The sequence below is a fragment of the Scardinius erythrophthalmus genome, assembly GCF_964197995.2.
Source record: "Scardinius erythrophthalmus genome assembly, chromosome: 5".
NCBI classification, from domain to species: Eukaryota; Metazoa; Chordata; class Actinopteri; order Cypriniformes; family Leuciscidae; genus Scardinius; species Scardinius erythrophthalmus.
In genome coordinates this window covers 24,759,533-24,786,201 of record NC_138225.1, presented here as the reverse complement: position 1 = coordinate 24,786,201, position 26,669 = coordinate 24,759,533, and the positions used below count along the sequence as shown (strand labels likewise).

Genomic DNA, 26,669 nt, shown 5'->3' with positions numbered 1-26,669 from the left:
AATATCAACCGTAAATTTGACTATTTTTGAGTTTCTCTGTAAATAAAAACATCACACAGCCATGTGGTTGCTAAGCCCATTAAAGCATGTGTGAAGCACTGGGTGAAGCAGAGAGCAGTACTGCTACAAAGTTTCACATACAGTATGACAAGAATCTTTGTCACTATTCTTGGAATATGCAAATAAGCACCAGTGGCGACAAGATGACAACACGGAAAGGCTAGCCTAGAACCCAAAATTATTCTCGTAGTATAATTTTAGCTGAGTGAGTTTGTGCACGTCCGATTCTTTGCGAGTGCATATGGGAATTCATGTGTTAGCATCTAAAAGTGCTGAGCAAGTTTAAAACTTCAGCCCTTCGCCTATCTACGGCTACGTTAAGACTGTCAGTCCAAATCCGATTATTTGTGTCTCCAATTGGAATCTGATCTAAAATTATTGACGTCCACACTGTGTATCGCAACTGTTCAGATCCGATTTGTGTGTTCATGCCAATCGTTCGTTTTCCGGAATATCTGCATTGGTTTCTATGGCAATGACATTGCGATGGTATGCATACGTCAACAACAACAACAACAACAACAACAACAACAACAACAACAACCGCAACCAGATTCAATCATAGGCTCGTTCTTACATAGTAGAAAATGCAATTTGAATAGGATTTCAAACCACATATGAATGTAGCTTGAAACGGATTTGTAAAAATCGCATTTCATGGTTTTTTTGCCGTTCACACCAGCTAAATCTGATCGGATTTCAATCAGACATGCACAAAAATCGGAAAATTGGACTGACAGTGTGAACGTAGCTTACAAGACGGTAGGAGGCACCATGGCACATCGTCTGAAAGAGTACTGAATCTCCTGATCAAAAGAAATGCGAAGAAGCAGCAGAAATAGCAATAGCATAAGTAAGCAGATCCATATGTTAAATAACGTGATCACCAACATTAAACAGCATATAAATCAAAACTGCCTAATGTTACTAAATGAAATGTTGACCCAGGATTAGCTATATATAGGACTGTTTAAGCTTTGGGGGTGTTGATGGACTCGATCTACTCCATCTCTGTTTGGATCCTCGTTCTGATTCTGATCCAGACATAGTCCAAAACGTGATTTTCTCAGCTTTTTGCTCAAAATTGTGCTTTTTAAATGAAACTTGCGTGTCTTAAACGAAACTTACACGGCGCGACACTGTTTGAGAGGGGTGCTTTTTCACTGTTGCACTGCGGTGAGGGCACAGCTGTTTGTGTTACTAAGCATGACGGTGAAGATGGATAGGTTAAACTATAATTGATAGCTGTCAAATTATATTACAGTGTTTCCCATACATTGGTTCACAATATCAACACTGCCCGCCACAAATAGCGCGGGTGTTTTTATATAAATGTATCTTTGAAAGGAACTGACTGTCTTTAGAAAAGTTTCAATGTTATTTTAATTTAATCTTTCTTTATCTTTCCTGATACTTTTCTCCCCGTTTACCGGGGAAACCGCTGTTTCTGCCACTCCTAACGCGCCTCCTGCTGGCACCTCTTTGTAAACAGCATCATTTTGTGGGGCCTTGCAAACCTGTATTAATACTAGTGTGGAATTTTTCTACAATATTCACTCATGACAGTAAAATAGGGCATTCTAAGTCAATCTATTGCAGTATTTACCCTCTCAATCTGTAGAAAATGTGGTTAACACCCTCATGCTTGAAAATACCGTCATATAGCCTACTGTGAAACCGTAAATTATTTTATAATTTAGTAAAATACAGTGAGATTTTTGGTCATGCCGCCCAGCACTACTGGGGGCCATGAAAATTTTGCTAAAATTATAAAAAAAAAATGCTGGTGGTGGCAGACAACTTTTAAAAAACGCTGGTGGAGAAAAGTTAACATTGGGAATAAAAGACATTAAAATGTCAATAATGTCTCTTTCTCTTTTCCTCTTCCTTTCCTTTCAATTGGCATGTATTTTACAAGAGCACATACCGCACACAAAAGCTATGATGACATCATGTGCAAAGATGAAAGTGCCATTTATTTGCATGTGTTGTTTTTTTAGCATGTGATTCAATAAATAAAGTATGCAAATCATGTAGTGACACAAAAGGCCCACATAAGCTGTCAAACAGTGCTATTTCAATTTTGTGGGTTGGTTCTGATTGCTTAGTTGTGGAGGAAGGAACCAGGGTTGTGCAAAATTCAAAGAATCACAGGAAGTTGAAATGGAACTTGAAAGGATGACACATTTCCTAAATTGAAATTCAAAGCTGCAGTTCAGCACAGGAGAATTATGGGAAATAAAGTGTTGTTCCACCTTAGTCCACAAATGTTAAATATGAAATATGTTCTCATCTTATTAAATACATTAATTAAATACAAAAAGGGGTCATTTCAAACATTCATCCATATATATATATATATATATATATATATGGATGAATAACTTTCATAAGTATCTGATGCTAACCAAGGCTGTATTTATTAGATTAAAAATGCAGAAAAAGCAGTAATATTGTGAAATATTATTACAATGTGATATTATTACAATTTAAAATATCCTTTCTATTTTAATAGAGTTAAACGGACAGTATGGCATTTTTCGCCACTAGGGGTCGCTAACCTATTTACAATAACAAAGGCGTAGATTGATGACGCAACATTTGCTAAGAATTATGGATCTTGTCTTCAACGTCAAGCCGACCGATCTAATAATGTTTATGGATGACTGAATACATCGATGCTTTTATCATGACTGTGATATGAAGCAGGTCGGGATTGCTAAGAGACAGCTATCAGCTCCACACGCGACGCGAGTCCCGCGGATATAAAAGGAATATGGACATTTCATTCTACCGAACTACACGCAGAATTACTACTCACAGGTCAGTTTATTAGACAAATTAAACTTGTGAGGTAATGCAGCGCTGTTTCACTTGGTCTAACATTACACTAGCACAATAAACTGCATTTGAATGTGTTGAAATGTATGTGTTAGTCTGTCTGTATGAGACTAACAGTAAACTAGATCAACATTAGAATAACATACAGATCCTATTCTGACATTTTATCATTGTTGAACTATATAACATTGATTAGTTTTATGTAAATGTGCTCACCTGTTTAATAAAGTACATGTAGGAACGGTCGAAGTCTCGAACGTGGAGCTCTCGTTTATATACTGTCTATGGGAGCTCTAGGCATCTCGAAAACACCGCGCTGATATTGATTCTCGTTTTAGTTCTCCTTTTTTTTATCCAAAGTCTGCTTGCCATGGTCCATAATGTTTGAACGAAACAACAGCGTGCAAATAGACATTGCGAACTACAAAGTTGTCCGCGTCAGTTGCTTTGGATCAGACGGCTATGGTTCATAGCTCTGGTTGCCATGGCAGCACGAGCGGAAACCAGGTACAACGCGGATATGACGGCATTGGCGGCGACAAAACGGAATTAAAGAAACGGGACGTTTCTCGAATTAAATTACAAATTTCTCCTGGTTTGAAAGTTTTTGGAAACAGTCGGGATAATGTAAGTACACAACTAAAAAAAATATATAACATAGATATAGTGATTTTTGCTATTTTTAAAGCAAAAAAGTTACATATTGTCCCTTCAAAGTTGTATTTATTTGTGTGTTATTGTTTATTCATTATTCAACAAAGTTCAAAAGAACAGCATTTATTTGAAACTGAAAAATTATTATATTCTGAAACAACTTAAAAGTCTTTATTGACACTTTTGATCGATTTTATGTGTCCTTGGTGAATAAAAGTATTAATGAAAAAATCTACTAACCTTAAACTTTTGCCCCACAGTACAGTTACAGTGTTTATATATATATATATATATATATATATATATATATATATATATATATATATATATATATATATATATATATATAAAAATATATAAATGGAGCAATTTCTACCTGAATTTACCTTAATGTACTAATGTAGTTAGGTTGATTCCCAATTGTATTTTTGGATAAAGTTAATTAGATGTTACCACATGAGACACATTTTTGTTATCTGACAGGTTTTACAGTGTAAAGCTGTAAAACCACATCAAGTCAGATAACTGAATCAGTAGGTGTGCCTGACTAATCACATTATGCCATGCGCGATTATAACACCCATTCCTATAATTTGATCATCCTTTGATGAATAAATACTGTAATGACCAATATAAATGACCACAAACAACTATATCAAATGAAAGTCAGTTTACCCTCTGCTTTCCACAAATAACACTGACTTTTGGGAGAAAGATGCAATCTATAATGAGCATAATATCAAGAGGTGTGTTTCTTCTGAAAGATTGACAATGGCTTCACTGAAATGCAGCGCTACATTAGTGCATTTAGCACATGCATCACGGGAGGTTAATGAATAAAATAAAGTTTTGTTGCTGAAATAGAGCTCACAAACTTTGAATTTGCCCCAATGTGTTTAGAGTGTACCAATGGACACACCAACCGTTATGCACTATCACACACAGTATTAAGTCTTATCACAGAGAGCATCCAACAGATGTCCGTCTCTGGCAGAATCACATACTTTAGTTTTGCGTAACATGGAACAAATAAACAGCAAGTCAAGTCAAGTCATCTTCATTTATATAGCAGTTTTAACAATGTAGATTGTTTCAAAGCAGCTTTACAGAGATAAACGTATAATTTCAGGTAACAGAGATTGTTTTGGCTTTATAGCGGTTCTTTAATAAAGTTGTTTTCCAGCTAAAGTTAGTTTTGATTGATTCGCTTCCGTCGCAACGATCATTTGTTATTAAATTTGGGGCCGCTAAGACGACACCATTCTCTCTACACAGACTTTAAACGCGAACCTTTGAGAAACGCTGATGGCTTTCACATGCGCATTAAGAATTGGTTCTATAGTTATGTGCATTTGAATATATGTGCGCAGGTTTGGAATTCCCTACAAACCAAGCCTAAACAAAGTACTGGCGTTTCCTTATAACCCAGCACAGTGAGAAAGGCTGAAGTTCCCTCTATACTAAACACTAAAACACGAGTTTTATCATAGTTAATCAATTTCAAAAGAGCAATATATATATATCAACAAGTATTACTTATATTTTTCTTTTTCTTCTTTTTTGTAGAATTAGTGTAGCATCATAATCATATATAACCCGGCATCCTCTAACCTACGAGTTCCAGGATTCCGGAAAAAAATAAACAAAAATCTGCACATCAGCATTGGACTTTAGAGCAAGACTAAGTCCATATTCAAATATTAACTCCATGGAGTTAAAAAATTCAAATACTTTGTACTTGTGCTGAGGTTTTTTAAAAGCACATTACCCTTGAGTGAAAGCCAGTTATATAATTTTTGCTCAAATCTGACCACTAATGGAACACAACGGATACCATAAATGTCGGGTTTTTCTATCAGTGACATTTGAATGTTCTTATTGATTTGAATTTATTCCCCTCGCAAAGCCATTTCAATCTGCCAGAACAAAACCTTACAACACAAAACATTAAAATCCAAAAGGCAACAAATTAACATTTTTTAAAAATAATGTAGAAAAAAAAAATCTAATTTAGAAATGCATAATTAAGGTCTCTTTCACTCACTTTTTCTTTTTATTAGTAATTTCAAACTTCTTGGAACATTTATAATACAATAAAAATATTTAAACAAGACTTCCACAGTCTTGTAAAGAAAAGGTGCATAAGCCACCTGACTAGGCCTGTCGCGATAGTCGATAAGTCGATTAATCGCACGATAAAAAAAAATGAGCTCGATAATTTTTCCGGCCGCGATAATTCCATTTGCATGCTTGTTTGTTTTCCTCGTCTCTCTCTCTCTACCAAAGAGACTGGATGACCACTCTCGCTCGGTTCTTTAGCGTATAGGAGGAGTGAACCCTCTTGTTGTCAGTTGCATGGTCTTTGTGTGAGAAGGCGGCGCCGCGGCGCTTGTCAGTCACATGGTCTTTGTAGGGAAAGCGCCGGCGGGAGTGTTTGCGGCTACTGCCGGGAGAGAGAGAAGACGCTAGTTGTGAGTTGCGACAGCGAGCCCGATCACATGAAAATGCGTATCTATACCACGAATGTTATTTCTCGTGCCATTTATACGCCAAAAATAGTTTTTGCGTGCATATGATACGCTCTTTATGGCGTGTAATACGCACGCACTCCTCACCCCTAATCCTAACCAAGTATTTTCAGTGCGTAGCATGCACGCAATAAAGTGCGTCTCCGTCTTCCCGACAGTACACAATCACTTGACAAAGTAACAGGAGGACAAAGTAACAGGAGTAACAGTGCAAAATTGTGCGATATGGCTTGTTGAGGCTTTTTTTTATTTGTTTACAAAGGTCCTAACTGTCAGTTTTGCCTGTTATGGAATGTATCACTATTTAATAATGTCTAAAGCCTAATGTTTAATATTTTTTGAAGTGCAATTTTGTTTCATTTTATTTATTAACAGACATTTATTTTGTTAACAGACACTAAGAGTCCATTGCTTTCATTGTTTTTGGTTGTTTTGTTCATTTTTTGGGATATTTAAAATGTTTTCCGTTTTCAATGTTTAATATTCTTTAGAAATAAAAGTTTATAGATCGTTGAAAAGGTGTACCTGCATTATTATGCCATTATAATTATATGAAATGAAAATGGTCTCAGAACGACAATATTATCGTTTATCGCGATAATTTCTTGGACTATTTATCGTCCAGCAAAATTTGTTATCGTGACAGGCCTACACCTGACACACTTGAACTAGTAATGATGAATGCTCTTTTAGAATTGCTCCTCTGTAACCATGACAATAATGAGAAGCCAATGACAAGAGAATGAGAGGTACCTCACACCACAAATCACTCCTGTTTGCTTTCAACAGCTGACTTACACAGTCATACACTTTTGTAATAAAAATAAAAACAAAGACAAAACAATATCAACAAATAACTTCTACCACCAAAAGTTTCCATAAATTGAAACTTATGGAACTTGTAGCTCTTGGCATTTTAATAAAGCAACAGGTTGTGCATTAAAATTTCTAAATGTACATGTACGGCATGAAGGGCTGGAACAACTGATTGATAATAATCAGTAATGAAATATGTTGAAAACCTGCTCTTTATTTGTATTATAATTGTTTCAAATCTGGAAGCCATAGAAAGAATACATTTATTTATTAAATATTTTATATTTTGTTTACCTTCATTCATTAAAAAGTGTTATATATCATTATTAGGCATACACAGCAGTGTAATATACAATATAACACAATATAATAACAATATTATACAATATTTATAATTAAATTCATTTTCTCTTTATTCATTAAAATGCATTATATCAGCATCATAGCCCTAGTGAAAAAAAATGTATACTTAAGCACAATTTATTCGTATTTACTTTAACTAAATGTATTTGTGGCACACTATAAATTGGTATAAAGTCCAAAATTTTCCAAAAGCAGTGCTGAAGTTCAACAAAAGTTGCATTAAATATACTTGTTTGTGCTAAAGTGGAACTATTCCAAGTATACTTAAGTACACTTTAAAAAACTACTTTTGTATTTAAGTTTAAGATGATATTTAATGTTGTGTCTGTTGGCTTTATTTCTTCAACATTTTCAAGTTTAACACACTTCTGTGCTCTACAGGCCGTTTCGTGTGTATTTTCACGCACCGCTTACTGCGCCTATATTGATACTTTTCTCTGCAATTCGCAGTCTATAAATCCGTATAATTTGTGCTGTCATTGATAGAAAAATCTATTAGCTTGAAGCAGTACTTGTAACAGTAATATTACGGTTTTGGTAAGCTGGTAAACTGAGTGCTCTTGTGTGGCAGCGACCCGGGATCGAATCCAGTCCATAGTGTTTCCTACGTTCAAGGTATCTGTTCCCATTGTCTCACAGATGTTTTCCAGATAAGTGAGTTACTGGTATACTGGGGGGTGTCTGTAAAATGCAAATTCTAAAGATGTGCCATTATTTATAAAGATTACTTTATTGTATTTGAAGCACTAAAAGTTTACTTGGTAAACTTTAAAAATCACTAAAAGTATGACCTCAGTTTGTTATCAGTATAATATTAAAGTACATATGTTCAACACTCTTACAGTGTCATTTAATTGCAATTGTAATATCACCAAAACCATCCCTTTAAGAGCAGGCGCTCTTGTTCCATGGCGGATTGCTATTATAACTGTGGATTTGCCAGGCGCACACCAGGAGCGATTCACAGCCGAGGAGACCGACGTCCTCATCAGGGTCGTAAAAGACAAAGAAGTGACATTGTATGGGGATGGGAGGAACCCACCCAAATTAGCTTTGGTTAAACAGGCGTATAATAATTTGGGTAAATGTGTAAGCTAGATTTATGCCTATTTTTCACTTCTTCATGAATACAACAATGATTTCCCTTGTGTGGTAATTTTCCTTGTAATTATGTATGGTTTGCAAAAATGTGTACTGTGAGAGAAGCAAAGTGTATGTGCGTTGTGCACACGCAACATAATGGCCAAGCATGCGCCCTTAAAATAGCATCTGAATAACGCGCCACTGACTTTAGACTAGGTTTTTCCTGGTCTGTGGCGGAATTGTTTTCTAAAACTGCAAAATAACACCAGGAAACGTTTGCACCGGAACACGCCTCCTCTTTTCGCTGAACCGCCCCCGGGAGCACAAATTCATTCCCTATTTACCGACGTGTGTCTGTGGAGGGAAAAGTCTGCTATGCGTCGATCGGGTGCAAAATAGGAATGATACATGCATCGGTAAACAAAGTCAATTGTGCTGGGTGCAAGATAGGGCCCAATAGATGGTTTAGAACTTTTAATATTTATTGCACAGACCACAACTGGCCAACAAATAAGTCTAAAAATAAATTATGCTTCTTAAGAAATGTACCAAAAATGAATAAATAATAATAAAAAATATACATGCACTCTTTGTAGTGCAAATTGAAATGATAAAACTGTCACACAACTTCACAACTGGTAGACATACTGTAGCCTACTTGAAGTATTTTCTTCCTCACAAAAATAAACAATTTAACAAGAAGTGCTCTCAATATAATACTGAACAATGTGCGTGTGTGTGTGTGTGTGTGTGTGTGTGTGTGTGTGTGTGTGTGTGTGTGTGTGTGTGTGTGTGTGTGTGTGTGCGTTTGTAGGTCATATTTAAAGTTTTTTTTTTTTTTTTTTGCTCAGAGAACATCATTATGATAATCACTTTAAACAAGTTTCAAACATGTTGTAGATGGAATTAAGAACCTAGTCAGTGTACTTTCTTAAAGATGAATATATATTCAATCCTTCCCCAAATGCATTTGTAAGAGGTATCCTTCCTTACAAATTAATTTATAGTGTTCTAAGTTTGTGCTTGATGGAAGCATGAAATAAATAACTATTTACAGTGTATTTTCAGTTAGTACATAGATATGTCAATGTATTTTTAGTATACTTATTAAATAAATCAATGTATTTTAAATACAATTAAGTACATTTATTTTTCACTAGGCACTCATAGTCATTCAAGTCTTTTTTTTACTGGTAAAACCTGAAAGCCAAAGAAAGAAAACATCAATATTGCCTATTTTCTTATATACAATGTACAATCAATGTACAATACAATAAACAAATAAATATTACACAATGCCTATTATTAAATACTACAACCATAGACTGTAAAAAAAGATGGACGACACCCCTTCACTCTCTTCCAATGGTGAGAAGTAAAGCCGCCAATGTCCCGATATGGCGCTGACATCATGGGACCGGGTACTTCTCAATATCCCTCCACGTCTACTCGCTCCTACTAATACCTTTCCCAGGGGCCGCCATTGGTAAGCAAGCCATCACCTGCTGTTATCATTCCATTGACTCCCATTCATTTTGGCGTCACATTGAATAACTTTACATCTGAGGCGTTTAAAGATTCCATTTGTCCATTATTTATTTCTAAAGAAACACAGTGTATAAAAGGCTCCATTACCTTGTATCTTACATTATGGCCCCATAGAAGCAGTTTTTGCAAAAATAGGCTAACGATTGCGTCATAACCATGTGACCAGTGACGTGCGGTCTGGGTAGGCAAACTAGGCACTGCCTACCCTGCCAAAATTCAAAAATAAAATGGTTTATTAAATAATAAACTTGTATTTGTATTTTTACTGTTTATTCTTGTGATTTATATATGCAATATGTGTGTTATTCCAATTATTTAGACGTTATGATGACAAATGTAGCAGTTACGCATAATCAAATAAAAACAAATCGTAGAATAAGCAGTGCTTTTACTGTCCATTCATTGCAGACGGCAAGCGAAAAACCCATGTTGCGCATGCGCACTTCGATCCTGTATTCTTTAACATGTACGGCAAAAAGCACAACTCTGCTGTGCCTTTGGACGTAAATATGGTATGCCCGTAACATCTCCGTAACATATCAGACATGGACCAATTAAAATCAAGATATTACTGGACATTTGCGCAGCTAACGTCATTAACGTTACACACCACAGATAGCCTACATGCCTAATCCCCGCGGCAAATTCAAAGCCAAAATGACAGCACCGGAGTTAAAAGGCTGTCATCAGAGAGTTAAATGTTTTAAATTGAGAGCCAGAGACTGTGCAAACTGAAGGCCCGTAAAGATGAGTTTTACAAAGCTGTGATCGACGTCTTCATGAGGAAATGGCGGCGGATGAATTTGATGTAGACGGCTACAAATAATCTACCGATTGGTGAGTCAAAAACTATTTTGGGCTTAATATTGAATTGATAAATATGGTTGAATTAATGCAAGCCATTTGACTTCATATTCAATTGAGCGGTGTGTGATTTTACTTTTACTTTTGGCCGCTGTGCAACAATAAGGATTAAGAATGGTTGCATTCTAATGCTGGAGTGGAGTGGACATAAACTACTGTTACTCGCGGTGTGTGCCTGTGCCGCGCTTGTGTGTGTGCGACGTGCGTGTACCGGTATGTGTGTGTGTGAGAGAGAGAGAGAGAATACACGCGATATACATCCTGATTTGTACATTTCTTGATATGCCGCGCTTGTGCGTAATGTTTACTGGTATTATTAGCCTTTAAACAATAAATCAGGTTATCTTTCATAACTCAGTGCCTAGCCTCTTTAAGACATCACCGCACGTCACTGCATGTGACTCTCTGTCGCACAGTAGAGAAATTACCGTAGAGACAGGAGGAGAAGCTCGCAGGCAATCGGGGGGACGTGGAGGCATAAAGTCCGATAAAGTTAATGGTGAAGCCCATATAGAGTCATAAAGTTGCTCCTGCTCCTAGCTCATGGACAGCTGCTACTCATGCTCTCTGTCTCTGCAAGATTTGGAAGGGAATGATTCAGATTTCTCTTGGCACAGCTACTAGAAGACTTACAACTGTCAGACAGGTTGCTCACATCACATCTACGTCGTCAAGCTCAATTTGAGGCTGCGCAGTACGCTCAGCCATCAGGAAGTGCTTCTAATTGACTTCACTTTTCTCTGTTGAAGTCTATGGGTGCTTCTCAATATCCCTCCTCGTCTCCTCTCTCCTCCGTCCTCCATCCTATGACCCGGAAACCGATCGAGCTCAGCCATCTTGAAGGACATCTCAATTCTCTAATTGCACCGCGAGGAGTCGAGGATCGAGGAGTGAGGAGGCTTCCTGAGGAGTCATGAGCGAGGATACACAGGTGCATCCTATGCGGAAGAGTTTTATCGACTAAAACGTGACGCACGTATCAATTCTCCTCCCCCTTCACATCGGTCACAATAATTTTGATTTATACTTTAATTTTGCAGTTTATATAAACCACACACCTCACATATTTCAACAGGGTATCTTTCTTTATTATTATTTATTATGAATTTATTAAATAAACAAATTTCAACAACATGAGGGCAGATCCTCTGAGCGCTGCTGATGACGCGATGAAGTGACGCTCGAGTGATCAAGGATTCCAATGTATACAAAAAAGGCTTGTTCGACTTCATGCAGCTCTGCGCAGACCGATCGGCGGCTGACTTGAAGCAGTGCATGCCGGTTAGAAATTTTGTCCGACTTGATACAGCGCCGACGCCACGTGACTGTGACGTATGCCATCAAAGTACCGCGAGAGCAATTCGAGAGTAGCCGGAGAACTCAGCCAGCGCAGCTTCTCAAGAGCGGCTGCACTGGGCTGCACGTGGGCTGATGACGACACAGCTGTTCCACGATTGGCCGGATTCACCGCATGACAACGATCACGTGTGTTTCGTGTTTATTTCGAACACCTTTAGTTCCTCTAAAGCTCTCAAATCAGTTTATTATAACAGTGAACACTCTTTTCATGTCGTTGCCATGCTATAGGCCTATTGTGTCATGTTTATCAAATTAAAACTGCTTAAAAAACGTAGACTCCACTTCATTGATAGTTGCTTATGTTGAACTTTATTCTTGTTCAAACAGACGCTGTATGAAGCAGTACATAAAGTATTGAATGAAAATGTCTCTGAAACATCTGTGCATTATTAGGCAAATATTGCATTTATTTCACTGCAGCTGTGGTAAAGTATGCAAACACCACGTGAGCGGTCACTACGGGAACCAGAAAGTGTCCGACTTCACGTCTCCGTTTGCAGCTCCTCCCCGCCTGCACGCGGCTACTCTCGCAGATCGGGTGCATCCAGCCGCAGCCGATGTCGAACACACCTAAAGCTTTCATTCGATCCCTCCGTCCTCGCGTCTTTTCCTTGCAGCCTTCCCTCGCATCCTACAGGGGGCGGAGCTGAGACGCGAGGAAAGGAAGCGAGGAGAGGAAACGAGGATGCACAAATAAGAATTGAGAAGCACCCTATGGGGTCACTGTGTCCATTTCTCATACTGTCTATGCCAGAAACCGATCGAGCTCAGCCATCTTGAAGGACATCTCAATTCTCTAATTGCACCGCGAGGAGTCGAGGATCGAGGAGTGAGGCTTCCTGAGGAGTCATGAGCGAAGAGTTTTATCGACTAAATGTGACGCACGTATAAATTCTCCTCCCCCTTCACATCGGTCACAATCATTTTAATTTATACTTTACCTTTGCAGTTTATATAAACCACACATCTCACATATTTCAATAGGGTATCTTGCTTTATTAATATTTATTATGAATTTCTTAAATAAACAAACTTCAACAACATAAGGGCAGATCCTTTGAACGCTGCTGATGACGCGGTGAAGTGATGCTCGAGTGATCAAGTATTCTAATGTATAAAAAAAGCTTTCATTTGATTCCTCTGTCCTCATTTTCTTTCCTAGCAGCCTTCCCTCGTATCCTACAGGGGGAGGAGCTGAGACGCGAGAAAAGGAAGCGAGGAAGGAAACGAGGATGCACAAATAAGAAATGAGAAGCACCCCATGAGTCTGCGCAGTAGCGTTTTCGGGACCAGATCTGCGCAGTAGTGAGCAGAAAGTAAAGCCGTGAAATCAAGGCCCCGCTCTCACTCTCGCAGAATCAATCGCAAGCACACGCTCCTGCACTTTTTTTAATTAATTATAGAAATTTAGATATTAAATTTAAAGCTCCAATCTCCTCAGTCCTCCGAAGATCCCGAAAAAAGTTTGTTGGTGCTTCAGTGACTACTTCGCTCAGAGAACCTGTCAATCACAGCTGTCAATCATGACGTCACACCACAGCATCAAATAACTAACTAAAAGTAAACTTATTTTAAAAACAAACACTTACATCAGTGTGATAAAAACTACAGTAAATGACAGAAACCATCTTTGGAAAAAAGAAGTGTAATTTAATTGTTTAGTTGGTGCCGTTAAATAACATGGGAAGGCGGGGTTTATGACCTATACTAGGACCAGTCACCGGGGGGCGATCGATACGCGATCGAGGTGGTAATGCTGTAAATTAGTCTTACCTGTCCCAACATTACCTACTCTGCATTCTCTTAATTATTTATATATATATATATAGGTATACATATATTAGGGGTGGAACGGTACACAGAAGTCACGGTTCGGTTCATACCTCGGTTCAGACATCACGGTTCGGTACGTGTTTGGTACAATGGAGGGAAAAGCAAAACAAGAATGCAGAAGGCTTGTGCATGTCTCAGGCTGTACCACCAAAGGAAAATAAATTACTTAAGCCTTGTATTTTTTAAATAAGTTTTATTAATAAAGTAAAGGCATAGAACCAGTTTATTTGTAGTGCACTGACAATAGTTTTATATAATTAGTTTATTAATTAAATTAATATAAAGACAAAAAGACCTTGAGATATGTTTGGTAATTGTACCTGAATGAATTGAAAATTAATTTGCTACATTTCAGATTAATATATTTGTTTTCCTTAAAATTTAAATTAACAGTAACTTAAACACTTTGCAGTTTGAATGATGTCCTGTATAAACAAAATGACGAAGTATGTTTTTATGTTTCCACTGTTCGATCACACCCCTGCGCCTCACACACACACACACGCACATATATATATATATATATATATATATATTATATATATATATATATATATATATATATATGATACAAACTCTAAATATTGTTCCCAATGAGAGTATATTTAGAGTAAAACATTTTTGTCATTGGAAAGCAAGCCTGCAACCTTTAGCCAAAAAAGCGTAAAAACTAACGTTGCTGCTTTGGCAGTGCTCAGGGAAGGAGACAAGAGGCCATTTTTCAGAATGGATATCAATGGGGGAGAGGCTTCACTACGCTGAATAAACAGCTATTGTGAAGAAATAGCTTATCATTTAATACAGTGCAGTGCTCTTTGCTCGCTTTCTGTTTGTAACCCATATACTGTTTGGGTAAAAGTTTTGTTTTCATGCTGCTCAGTACACTGCAAAGTTTCTGGATTTACAACTGTACTTAAAGGCGTGACTGAATCCGAAAATGCAATAATTGACAGTGATATAATCTTAGCAACAGAAGGACAAAACATTCTGTGTGTCAAAATAGATGTGCATTAACTATTTTTTCACTTTATCTTTCTATAAACAATGTTTACTTATAAACATTTGATGGCAAAATGCTGTTTGAATGTATTATTTACTTATAATTTTTATCATCATAATAACCTCATTTAATATTTAGTTAAAGGTGGTATCAGTGATTTCAGGCCCAAAAATATTTTTATCACATTCATCTAATCTTTCCTAACGATCCGCTAGCTGCCCGCCCCATAAGCATGCCGTCAAAAAAACGCGTCTCTGTAGGCAGCCTAGGCTCTGAGATCTGCACACAAAAACAAATGGTTTAGCCAAACACTCAAAACCAAAACAAATAGTGTTCCAACCAATCACCGACAGGGGGAGGGTGTTGTGAGGTTTTGTGCTCATGCACGGCTGCACGCGAAGTCAGAGCTGAAGAAAAAGCCAATCCTGAAACAATAATTCCATTCAATGGCTAATAATCAAGGGAATATGGTCTCAATCATATTGATAACCTAATATAACAGAGACGGTTCTGAATCTGATCAAGCTATCACTACAACCTCTAACACAAAGCAGCAACAGAAAGATAGTGGTTAAGTACAGAACAAGGCATCTGATGTCAAAGGTGTACACCCATTTTTTTGTCAGAATCATCTAAACAACCAAGACAAAAGCAAATTGCAGCCTTTCATATGGATCATCACCTGCTTGATTAGGGGTTGCTGCCAAGAGTTTCACCATTTAATCCATTATTTGCCTGTAATGAGAGTGTGAGGCGGGGCTAATTTGCGTATCTATGGATCCATGTACTAAATGAAGCAAGGGTGTAGAGTTACATTCAAGGTATTTTAAGGCATGAAGACTTTTTTTTTCCACAGGAAAAAAAAACATTTAATTATGTAATTTTGGTGATCAAATATGAGTTTTAAGGGATAATTACAGGGGGACTTTAATACCAGGTGTAAACAGGGCTTTAGGAGCATATGTCGTTCCTCAAGTCAAATCAAGTAACTCAAAAATTCAATGCCGTTTGAATCACCATAACTTAGAAACAGTTTCCAGGGACTGCTGCATAGATAATAGACATCATTGTTTCTCTTTTTTAATGTATCTGTATGTTCGTTAAATTGTGATCGGCTAAGATAAAATGACAGTTCAACAACAGGAAACATCTTTAAGACAATTTGGTTTCTTAGACTACATCTTAATTTGTGATTTAATTTTGTAAGTTAATGAATACAAATGTTCTACACATAGCAATAGCTCTTATAAAAGCTTATATCACAACTTCATATTGTGGTGTTAATGTCACAATGCAATTGCAAAGTCAACAGGAAATGGCATTCACAGCCCATTTTAGCCCGTTTTCCAAAGAAATAAACATAGGGGTTTGAAACGCCATGAGGGTGAATAAATAATGATGACAACAAGCATGTTATTATTTTTTTCATTTTTCTGTCATCATTTACTCACCCTCATATTGTTCCAAACCTGTATAACTTCCTTTCTTCTGTGGAAGAGAAAGAATGTTGAAGTCTAGAAAACACTGGACCACACTGATTTTCATTGTATGGACAAATCAAAAACATGTTTAAAAATACACTTTGTGTTCCACAGAAGAAAGAAAGTCATAGAGGTTTAAAACAACATGGCATAATTTTCATTGTTGGGTGAACTATCCCTTTAAACAATTATTTGTTCTGAGCACTGCCAGTGTCCTGTATGCCTATAGCACTGTAGTTCAGCACATAAGACACACTTTAAATATGACAGTTAATAAGCAAAGCGATTTCATAATAATTATTACGTATTTATACAGGGTTCTACCACATATATTTACTTATGTTTGCATACACTGTGAAACGTGAAACGTATCTGAACAACTTTCCAAATGTACAAATGTGTACAAATTCATATTCAAGAATAGTGAAATCATGGCATGAATTATTTTATTCTATTTTATTCAATTGTCATGTCAATGACATTATGTTTTCGATCGCATTTATTAAAGGTCCCATGACATGCTGCTTTTTGGATGGTTTTATATAGGCCTTAGTGGTCCCCTAATACTGTATCTGAAGTCTCTTTCCCGAAATTCAGCCTTGGTGCAGAATTACAGGCACTACAAGCCAGTCCCACAATGAGCCAAGCGTTAATGTTTACAGTGGATGTATCGCAATGGCTCGTAGACACGCAGTCGTTCAAGCTTTCCAGTTTGACACAGAATCTGATCCGGATGGAGTTGCAACTCAGCGGTGTATCCGGAGGACGGAGCAGGATGTCTCCGAATGGTTAGTTTAAAATAATGTGTCTGGATACGGTAGGGCTGGGCGGTATATCGAGTTTGTACAATATAATAAAAAAATCGATACATTTGCACATCTGAAAAATACCGGAGGAAGCAGTGTTAGCTGCTGCAGTGAAAGTACATAGTACAATTTGTCCTAAACATGACACAAGCTTATATTAAGGGCTTCAAAATAACCGGTAAGATATAGTTAACAAGTTCGCTGTTTAATGCGTTTGAGATGTGGTGCTTTTCTCAGTGCTTAACTTAGATTTCACAGGTGGGTCATTCCTGGTATGCGGTGACATTTTGGCTTCATATGTGTTGGGGAAAAAAGTACATGATTTTCATGTTTTTAGCATTCTACCAAAATAGTGGCATGTTTAACTATAAGGAATACATTTTGGTCAAGCTCAGGGACTCAAAAAATTATAATTATGGGTAGACTGTTTATGGCATCTTAGAATTTTTTTTTTCTTCTTGAAACAAGCAAAACAATTTTTGATGAATAGTGTATGTCTTGATTATTAAAAATAATTGTTGATTTTTTTGTGCCCATTTTTGCAAATAGGATGGTAAATAATAAAAAAAATTGGCTCAAAAACATATATATGCTGTTAGTGCTCCTCACCTCACAAAATAAGACAAAAGCCAAACATTTTGCTGTCAAATTATTATTTAAAATTGTCTAACAGGGTGGAAAGGAGCAAAACAGGGTGGAAAGGACTATAACAGGGTGGATTACCAGTATTAACAGCTTCAGTGGATGAGCTTTTTGTCATTGTCCTAAATGGTTTGCCATCAGTAATGTGTGGAACTGCACCTATATAATATTGTTTCAAAACAATTTTAAAAAATCCAAATTTCCTTTGGGGGAGGGACACAAAAAATAGCAATGTGGTTCCTTATCACAATCAATCATGGTGGCGAAACAATTCTCTCTTCAGATGGCTAGAGAAATATTTACAAATTAGAGAAGACAGACATAATAAATTACATTTTTATATTTGATTAAAAATAAAGATGCTATAATTCATTTGAATTAACAAGATTAACAAACAAAAACAAGGATCTGCTTCTCTCTTTGCCCTGTTGCGACACTGCATCTCAGCTGGAGTAAGTGGTGGTGCCATTTCCTAACAAATATTTTTATATTGTAACAATTTCACAGTTACTAATCACTGATAGTAATACTGGTACTGATGTTTCTATGAAAATAATGAAATAGATTTTTTTTTACATTATAAACATTCACATTACAGTATAACTGCGATCAATTTCAACATTTATAAAGCTTTAAAAATAACTTTAATCTTAAGAAAAATGGTTCTAAACAGTACCATATTAGGATTGACAATAGAACCATAAAATACATTAAAAACGCAATATAGAATCACAAGGTACAGTAATCAATTTTATCTGTGCGCTGTAATCCAAATCTTCAGATTCTGAGGAACAGACCCAAATTCCAGCCTTTATTCAGCGATCTTCATCTCCATTTTCAGCAGTGGCCGCAAACGTCAAGTCCTGGACTCGTTATAAATTCAGAAATTCAGCACCTCATAATCTTTACGATATGATATTAAAGTTTGTTTGCTCCCCGGTGCACACTGTGTGATTTATAATAGTCCTTTACGATTGTTCCTTGTCAGACTGTATGAACGTGATCATCGCTGTAAGCCATGTCACACTGTAAGATATCAGTTGTCATTAATGTCAGACACTCAAGACGCGTTAAAAACAGACGCACACAATAAAACTCGTCCAAAGTTTGGTCATCAATCAATGACACGTTCGGTGTAAGTGAGATGCATTACATGCAGGATTGAAATGGTGGCTACAAAGAAATCTTTAATTACGTTACCAAAACTTTTATTTTGGTCATGGTGTCTTGAAAAACAAAGACAATTTGACGGTCGTCGTATGAGAAGTCACGCTGCAGAACTGCGAGTCAAATCTTCTGACACTGCCAGAATTTGTAAAATTTTATCGCAACAGTCATTAATCGGCTGTCTGTGAATATGTCAAACTAAATATGGCTTGGGTTCTCACTGTACGATTTTGGCCACGATTTGGCCGTCTCAGACAAATTTTGTAAATCCTAAAAGATTCCTCTGATCCTAGGCTAAAATTTGAAGTCTTTGGTCGTTAGTTTGACACGTTCACCTACAGCCGATTAATGACCGTTGCGATCTAATTTTACCACCTGCAGTGTGACTACTCCTACGACGACCGTCAAATTGTCTTTGTTTTTTGAGACAAGCCATGACCAAAATTAGCATTAGAGATTTGTAATTCAGCTCACGGTCACCTAACGTGTCATTGATTAATGATGTAAAACTCCGGATGAGTTTTCTTGTGTTCGTCCATTTTAAGTCTGACATCTATGACAACTCAGATCTACGGTGTGACATGGATCACATCAGGGTTCATGTTCGTACAGTCTGACAAGAAACAATCGCAAAGGACTAGTATAAATCGCACAGCGTGTACCCGGCTTCAGTCACAGATTGCGACATGCCGTGTTTCGGTAGATGTGCGTTTGAATGAGAAATGTGTGCCTTCACAGAGTGGATCGGAATATGATTTTCAGCAATTAATAACTTAAATTGTGCTCTGTACTTCATACAAGACTATTATATACCGCCATCATTTGGACTATACTTTTGGTACCGCTTTTGACATTTTTGTAAAAAATAAATAGCTTGCTCTATCCAGACTGGAATATTGTAATGCTCTGCTGGCTGGTCTTCCAGCTTGCATTGTCAAACCTCTGTAACTGATCAAAAATTACGCAGCTAGAGTGGTCTTTAACGAGCCGAAGAGAGCACACATCACACCTCTCCTTACAAAACTGCACAAATTCAAGTCACTGACATTTGCCTGAACAACCACTGGCTATGCTTCCTTTTACCTAAACTCACTACTTCAGACTTATGTGCCATCTTGTGGTGCCATCTCAAAGAGCCACTAAATCTCTTTCTCTGACCTTTACCATGATCTGCCTAACTCAATCAGAGCTGCTAAGTCCGTGGCCATTTTCAAGAAACGGCTGAAGACGCATCTTTTTCGGCAGCACTTGATCCATAATAATAATAAGCACTTGATAATACTAACACTTTCTCTTCTATTATTAAAAAAATGTTTTAGATTAAACTGAGAAGGGTCACAGCACTTGTATACTGTTGTCCTACTGTTAGTTTAACTACTTCTATTGTTCTCATTTGTAAGTCTAAATGCATAAATGTAAATGTAAATTACTGTGATTGCATTTGTCTGTCTGTAATTTTTCTTTATAGCAACATATTTTAAAGAAATGTTTACGGGTAGGTTTAGAAGTGGGAGTGGGATTAGCAGCTCAAAATATATTTTTCTTTATTCTATATTGTTGCTAAAATTAAAATAATGTAAAATATATAAATAAAATGTTTCTATAAAACGGTAAAAGTGCAACTACATAAATATAAAGAATCGTAAATATTTTGTTTCATTAGCTGTATACGTAAAAATTTTAAATGTTGTCAATACGTCTATATTGTACATTTCAGAATCTATCCAAACATACAAAAATGCACGTTTTTTACTTGTAAGTGTTAATAAACGTTATTACGTACGTACTAATAAACATTGAGACCAGGCTGAAATAAGAACACTGACACAACAGAGGGTTCTCAGAACTCTAGTGCAATGGGGTTACAGTGAAATCTTTTCGGGTTCTTAGTACAAGCCCCATGTGATGTTCCACTAAAACGCTTTGTAAAGAACCTTTGCCTTATTTGGAATGATGTTTAACCAGAACTAAATTTGACCAAGGTGTACTTAAGATTATTACATAACAGAGACACGCGTACACAAAAACTCTTTTCACAAGCCCACCCCTCTCTCCTTTTTTGTCCGTTTCTTCAGACAAATCAAATATGTACAACTAACTCGGCTATCTTCAGTGGTCATCCAACCTTTGAGAGTTTGTCTTTTTATGCACCATCCATTCATCAAACTCAATGCTTATTAAAATGATCAATGTTTTGAAAGGAAAAATCACCTTAAAATACAGTTGGTGGTCAAGCAGACTACCATCACAAACTATTAACTGTACATATGAGTACGAACAATTCCAACTAAAATAAATACAATTTACCCCTCAATCTTTATTGTGGTATTAACAGACCACTTTTTCCACCTGAATGTGGCTTTGTGTTCTAAGACTCATGTTCAGAAGATGTATTATGTGTGATATCAGGTCAAGACCAAAGTCTCTCACACTTTCACTCATTATTTGGGTCTGTGTGTGCCAGTTTCATGTTCTGGCTGGTGTCTCAAACTATGTATTTTTTCCAAAAAGATCAAAAACCCCAAAGATTCAAAGGTTAAACACACAACTAAGCTCAAATTACTTTTAGGAGAGAAAAAAAACCTCGGAAAAAATGCCTCAGATTGAACTACCAAACTCTCGCTCAGATTCTTTAGACAAATACAGAGATACCGTTTCTAATTTTCTCAGAACTCAGAGTTTTATGTAGTTTCATTTCAGTCTCCCGCATATTTTCTTATCATCGTCCTGCTTATGTTCCAGCCAGCACAGGTCTGACTGCGTTTTTTAGAACAGCTAAACCGTCAACTGTCAGCCTTCAGTCAAGTCAAATTAGATTTATTTATACTGTACATATAGAGCATGTTGTAAAACCACAAATGTTGACACTTTGAGATATCAAAACAACAACCTATTAAGGAAAAAGTAAAAAATTCCTAATGAAATTTAGGTAAAGCCTGTCAATTTAAAAGCATAACCCGACAGTTGGACCAGTGTGTTGGTGTGTGAATCAAAATGTGCCATTTCCATGTATACTCTGTGAGTGATCAAATGTGTGAATGACTGAGAAATATAATGAGAATACAGCGAAGATCAATGATAGGAGTTCTGAGGCATTTGGACACAACCATGTGGGGTTGCCTTGATGGCAGTATCCCTGGAACCCAGCAACCCTGAGGGAGGAGGCTGGCCTCTGTGTTAGAGACTTGGATACTGTATTAATGTGTTCAGCTGTCTCTGGTTTATTGGCAGACATAAAGAGAGGAACTTCAAGCAAATTAACACTTCTTTCCGGAATTATACATTTACTTTCTTGCTAATGGCCCTGAGGCTAACTGATCCTGATCCATTAATAGCAATCTTATAAAGAACATACAGAACTGAAACGTCACAAGAAACCAGGGGTCCGTGTGAACGTACTACACAGGGTGAAGATATTTAAAACAAAGACTTTTCTCTAAAGTATTGCACTACATATCTAACTATTTGAATTAACATATTTAAACTAATATTATTCTCAGCCAGCCAGGGATCACAGCATAATATGATATAATATTTTATTCATATTTAATTACTGTATTAAAAGTTATTAAAAAAAATATTGAAAATATCTGGGTCTGTACAGGTTGAAAATCCCTAAACAACTTAATTATATGCCCTCCAAATAAGTTTTTCAAAATGCCCATACATCACGTGCATTATTTCTTGATAATTTCGGTTGTGTGTTAATGTATCAACTTCAAATAAATATATAAATAATTTCTACAAGTCGGACTAACTATTTAATTGTCCTCTATATGGTCGCATTGCGGGGTACAAAGACGAGTGTGTTATTTTATTTTATTGTTCGAACGCCATTCAATGTCTATGTATGTGCTATTTCTTAACTTTCTTAACAAAGTTATTGGTTGTAGCCAAAGAAAAAGGAAAAGCAGTGCCCCTTCTTACCTGCCATCTGTTAACGATGTTACATCCAGCCATTCGCCCACCTCGTTTTTTACGCGGGGCACGTTAGGGTACGGGGGACGGGCCAACATTCCGACCGGGTACCACTGTTCGGGCGGAGGTCGCTCCCGCGCAACCAGAGACCCGCTTTGGCCGTACTCGTATGGGTTACAAATAAACGGCGTTTCATGGCCAGTAGCGTAAGTGGTCCTCTGTCTTGGAGGCCCGTACTGGCTGTTAGAGTCATCAGCGTACCTATGCGGGTACGCCCAGGTGTCATTCAGTTCACGGGGCATCATTTCTGCCTTAATTTTGGCGTTATAGTGATTCACGTAATTCTCCACAGGCCCCGTAAACTCCCCGGACATCGCCGAGGGCTTCGCGAAGCTTTGGCTCGGTCCGTTTTCGAACTCCGGGTGGACGAAATGGGCCATGCTTGCGGGCAACAGTTGTTCGAACTGGCACGAAGCCGCGGGCGTCGCGTCCATATCCGGTGCTGTCCTCGCTGCCGTACCTTCTGAACTCTGGTTGGCAATGTCCCCGGACATGCTGGCGAACTCATGCACCTCCTGCACACCTGATGTTAAGTGTGATCTAGACGCGTTGCTGTACTGCAAGGTTGTCACCTCACCTGCTAGGTCGCTACTTTTAAACATCCCGAGCACTTTGTCCCTGCCTCGCAGCTCTAAGCCTCTGTCTCTCTGTCCCGTCGCGAGAGCGTACTCTCTGTCTTTCGCTCCTTCCCCAGGTTCGCTCACTGAGCAGTCGAGCAAAGGCAAATACATTTCATCACTACTACATTCAGTGGTCAGGGGCGGTAGGGGCGGTGGTGGCGGTGCATGGTGCGGTCCCATCTCGCCTAGTTCGCTGGACTCCATAGCTAAGCCCAAAGACACGGACACGGCTCTGCACAGCTCTCGCGCTGTCTCCGAAATGGTGCTGCTGTTGCATGCGCGACTACTACTCGCCACACTTGCGTCACGGCCCGAGCCCAACTCGCGCTTGTGAACTTCAGCTGCACCGTAGCCCTTCTGACCGCTCTCAGCGCCCCGATGGAAACCTGCGCGACTGCCGCTGCTTTCGCTGGCGTCTGCGCGGCCCGAGCCGCTAGATGACAGAGATGTGTCGCTTTTGCTTCCTGTTGAACTCTTTAGAAAATTAATACGGCTTGCCGCTGCCTGTATCACCGAACTCGTACTCTCGCACTCTTTTTCGGGGCAGCATATTATTCCTCTGCGGGGGGACAGCTTGCTTAAACGCATGTCCCTCGATGCGGTCTGCAGGAAGCCGCACTTCTTGGAGCTAGAAATGTCCAAACTCTCGGTGTTACTCGCTCTCTTGACGCGCACGTTTTGAAAAACGCTTTGGTAAGATCCGTGAAAAACTGCGTCCACCAACCCGAACAGAACCTCAATAGTCTAGAAACAGTACAACACACAACCCGTGAGGGTTTAAAGGTGACTCACCGCAACAAGTTCATCGAAGAAATAATTAGAAAAAGTTCCAGTCAGACAGACAAGATAGGAGCTGCGCAGGGCGAGAGTGTGTAAGCAAAAAAAATAATCAAACGAACGCTTGTGTAATCGCAGAGGACACGCATAGGCGGCTCTTAATAAACGTCAACGAGAAAAGTTTTCTGAAAATGCACGCCAACGACCGTTTGGGGCATCCGATCATCAGAGCGTCAAGTCAGACACGTCTTATCCATAAATGAGCGAATGAGAAAGTGAACCAGTCCGGGGCCCGGGGGTGGGAATTTCTCTCCACTGCTCGAGTAGTTTTCCGTCTACCTTGAGAACAAGCGATGAGATTTTGCGCTGTCTGTTTTCAATCATCAATCCGAGCCGAAGCGGCTGTTGCTACAGTAGGCTACTCTGGGCGCATCATAACAGCCTACACTCTCCTCTTTTAAGTAATTACAGCCCTTTTTTCTCGTGTCAGGTACTCTCCTGGGTACATTCGTAGGTAATATTGCTGTGTCACGGTGTTTTGTCGGGATAAGCAGTAATTTTACGGAGAGTTTGCTCGGGAAAGTCCTTGAGCGCTTTAACTGTCAGGACTAAATAATACAGTCACAGGAACGGTGCCAGTTATACGGGTAGCCTAAATAAGAGCTCACTGCAAATAAGACCAGGGGATCACAACTCACTTTAAAAGTATTAAAATAAAACACTGATGATGTATAGCAAATAAATACCATAGGTTTAAAATAGGTGAAAAATAGGCTACAATGAAATCAATGAACTCCACAGTGCTCTATGAGAAACTGCACGTGCGCACTTTATAGGGGGGCTTTATTACTGAGCACACACTATCCACAATGGGACTGTTAAATCCACAAAATAAGCCACTTGAAGAGCAAAATAGATTGTTGGCTATTATTTTTTTTTTTTAAGGAGATGGCAGTATTTAACCTTGCTGCAGTAAATGTTCCTGTCTGGACATTTAATGTCAATTAAATTAAATATGAAATCACATGAAATTATTTTATGTGTGTATTTTAACGGACAGTTTTATTAAATTAGACTACAGGATTGAATTAATTAGGATAATTTAGTTTTGTAAACATTTCAAATGCCATCAGAGAGGATGTGAATTTTTCAATTGAGATGGGAATTTGAAATATGGGAAATGTGACTGACTCAATAAAATGAGAATGAGAAAGAGAAAGAGTCAGAATGTGTTGGATAAATGAACTTTGCAGCCTATAAATCCATGAAATCACTATCTTTTTACTTGGACTGTTGTTCCTTTGATAAAGGCAAGGCATCACTCTAATGTTTTCATTCAGAAGATGAGCAACATAACATGACAATAATTATATCTTACTGAAGGGTAATGCAACTGTGGGTTCCTGAGGTGGCTTCTCATTCACATCCAGCCATGAGGACCGGTTTAATCAAAAGACCATTGTACTACAAGTAATATATTATTATAATCCTAGAACTTATTTGACTGCAAAGGCAAGGAAATTTCTTAATAACCCTTTTATTCACTGTAACTTCCTGTGACCTTTATTATTTTATTTGTCAGAAGGTTCAGGGGATGTTATGGTCCACAGTGAAATAAGGCTATTCATTATTAATTCCTCAGCTGTCTCAAAACTGATCACATTGCAACAAAGATCTCAGTCATGTCAAATGTTGTCACACAAAATGATTTCCTTGCATAAACGATGCCCTATAAGCAAGAGTTAGGAGAAGCCTTCACATAAGCGACGAGCGTGCCACGTATGCAATGCAGAGAAAGGATATTGCATTCCAGCCCTGAATTGTCATGAATGCTGTTTGATTTGAATGAGGAATGCTGCAGTGAAGTGTTTTAGGTTATTGAGAATGGCTTATTCAGAATGAATTGGTCAGAATCCAAAATGAGGGATGGAAGTTGAGAGGGCTGTTGTTCGGTTTGGTTTGGTTGGCCTGAGATTGGCTTAGTTGAAGGGAAAGTGCTCAGTTGTGTTATTTATCAGTTGAGTCTGAAATGGTTTTTGTTTATCATGTCTCATCATCACATTTTTTATTTATCATTAGGAATCGGCGTTCTACCAATCCCTCGCTTCTTTTTGCTCTATCCCATCAGCTCGAGTGCGTGTCCACATGTGTGTGTAGCACCTGTTGCTTAGTAACTGAAATTCCACATATACTCTAAGCATTACGGCAAAGTGCATACCATTTATTCTGTTTAAAAAGAAATCTTCTAT

General features: G+C 38.0%; 1 protein-coding gene across 2 annotated transcripts in view; it reads right to left on the bottom strand.

Moving 5' to 3' along the window:
- ar (androgen receptor) overlaps positions 1-25,054 on the bottom strand; it is a 107,742-nt gene extending 82,688 nt beyond the window's left edge. Inside the window, exon 1 of one of the 2 annotated variants that reach the window (XM_081366723.1) lies at positions 22,973-25,054. In XM_081366723.1, coding sequence (XP_081222849.1) covers positions 22,973-24,231 — 1,259 coding nt within the window. In that variant the 5' untranslated portion in view covers positions 24,232-25,054. The remainder of the gene's footprint in view (positions 1-22,972) is intronic. The other variant, XM_081366722.1, reaches the window with a different exon arrangement.
- Positions 25,055-26,669: the final 1,615 nt, after the last annotated feature.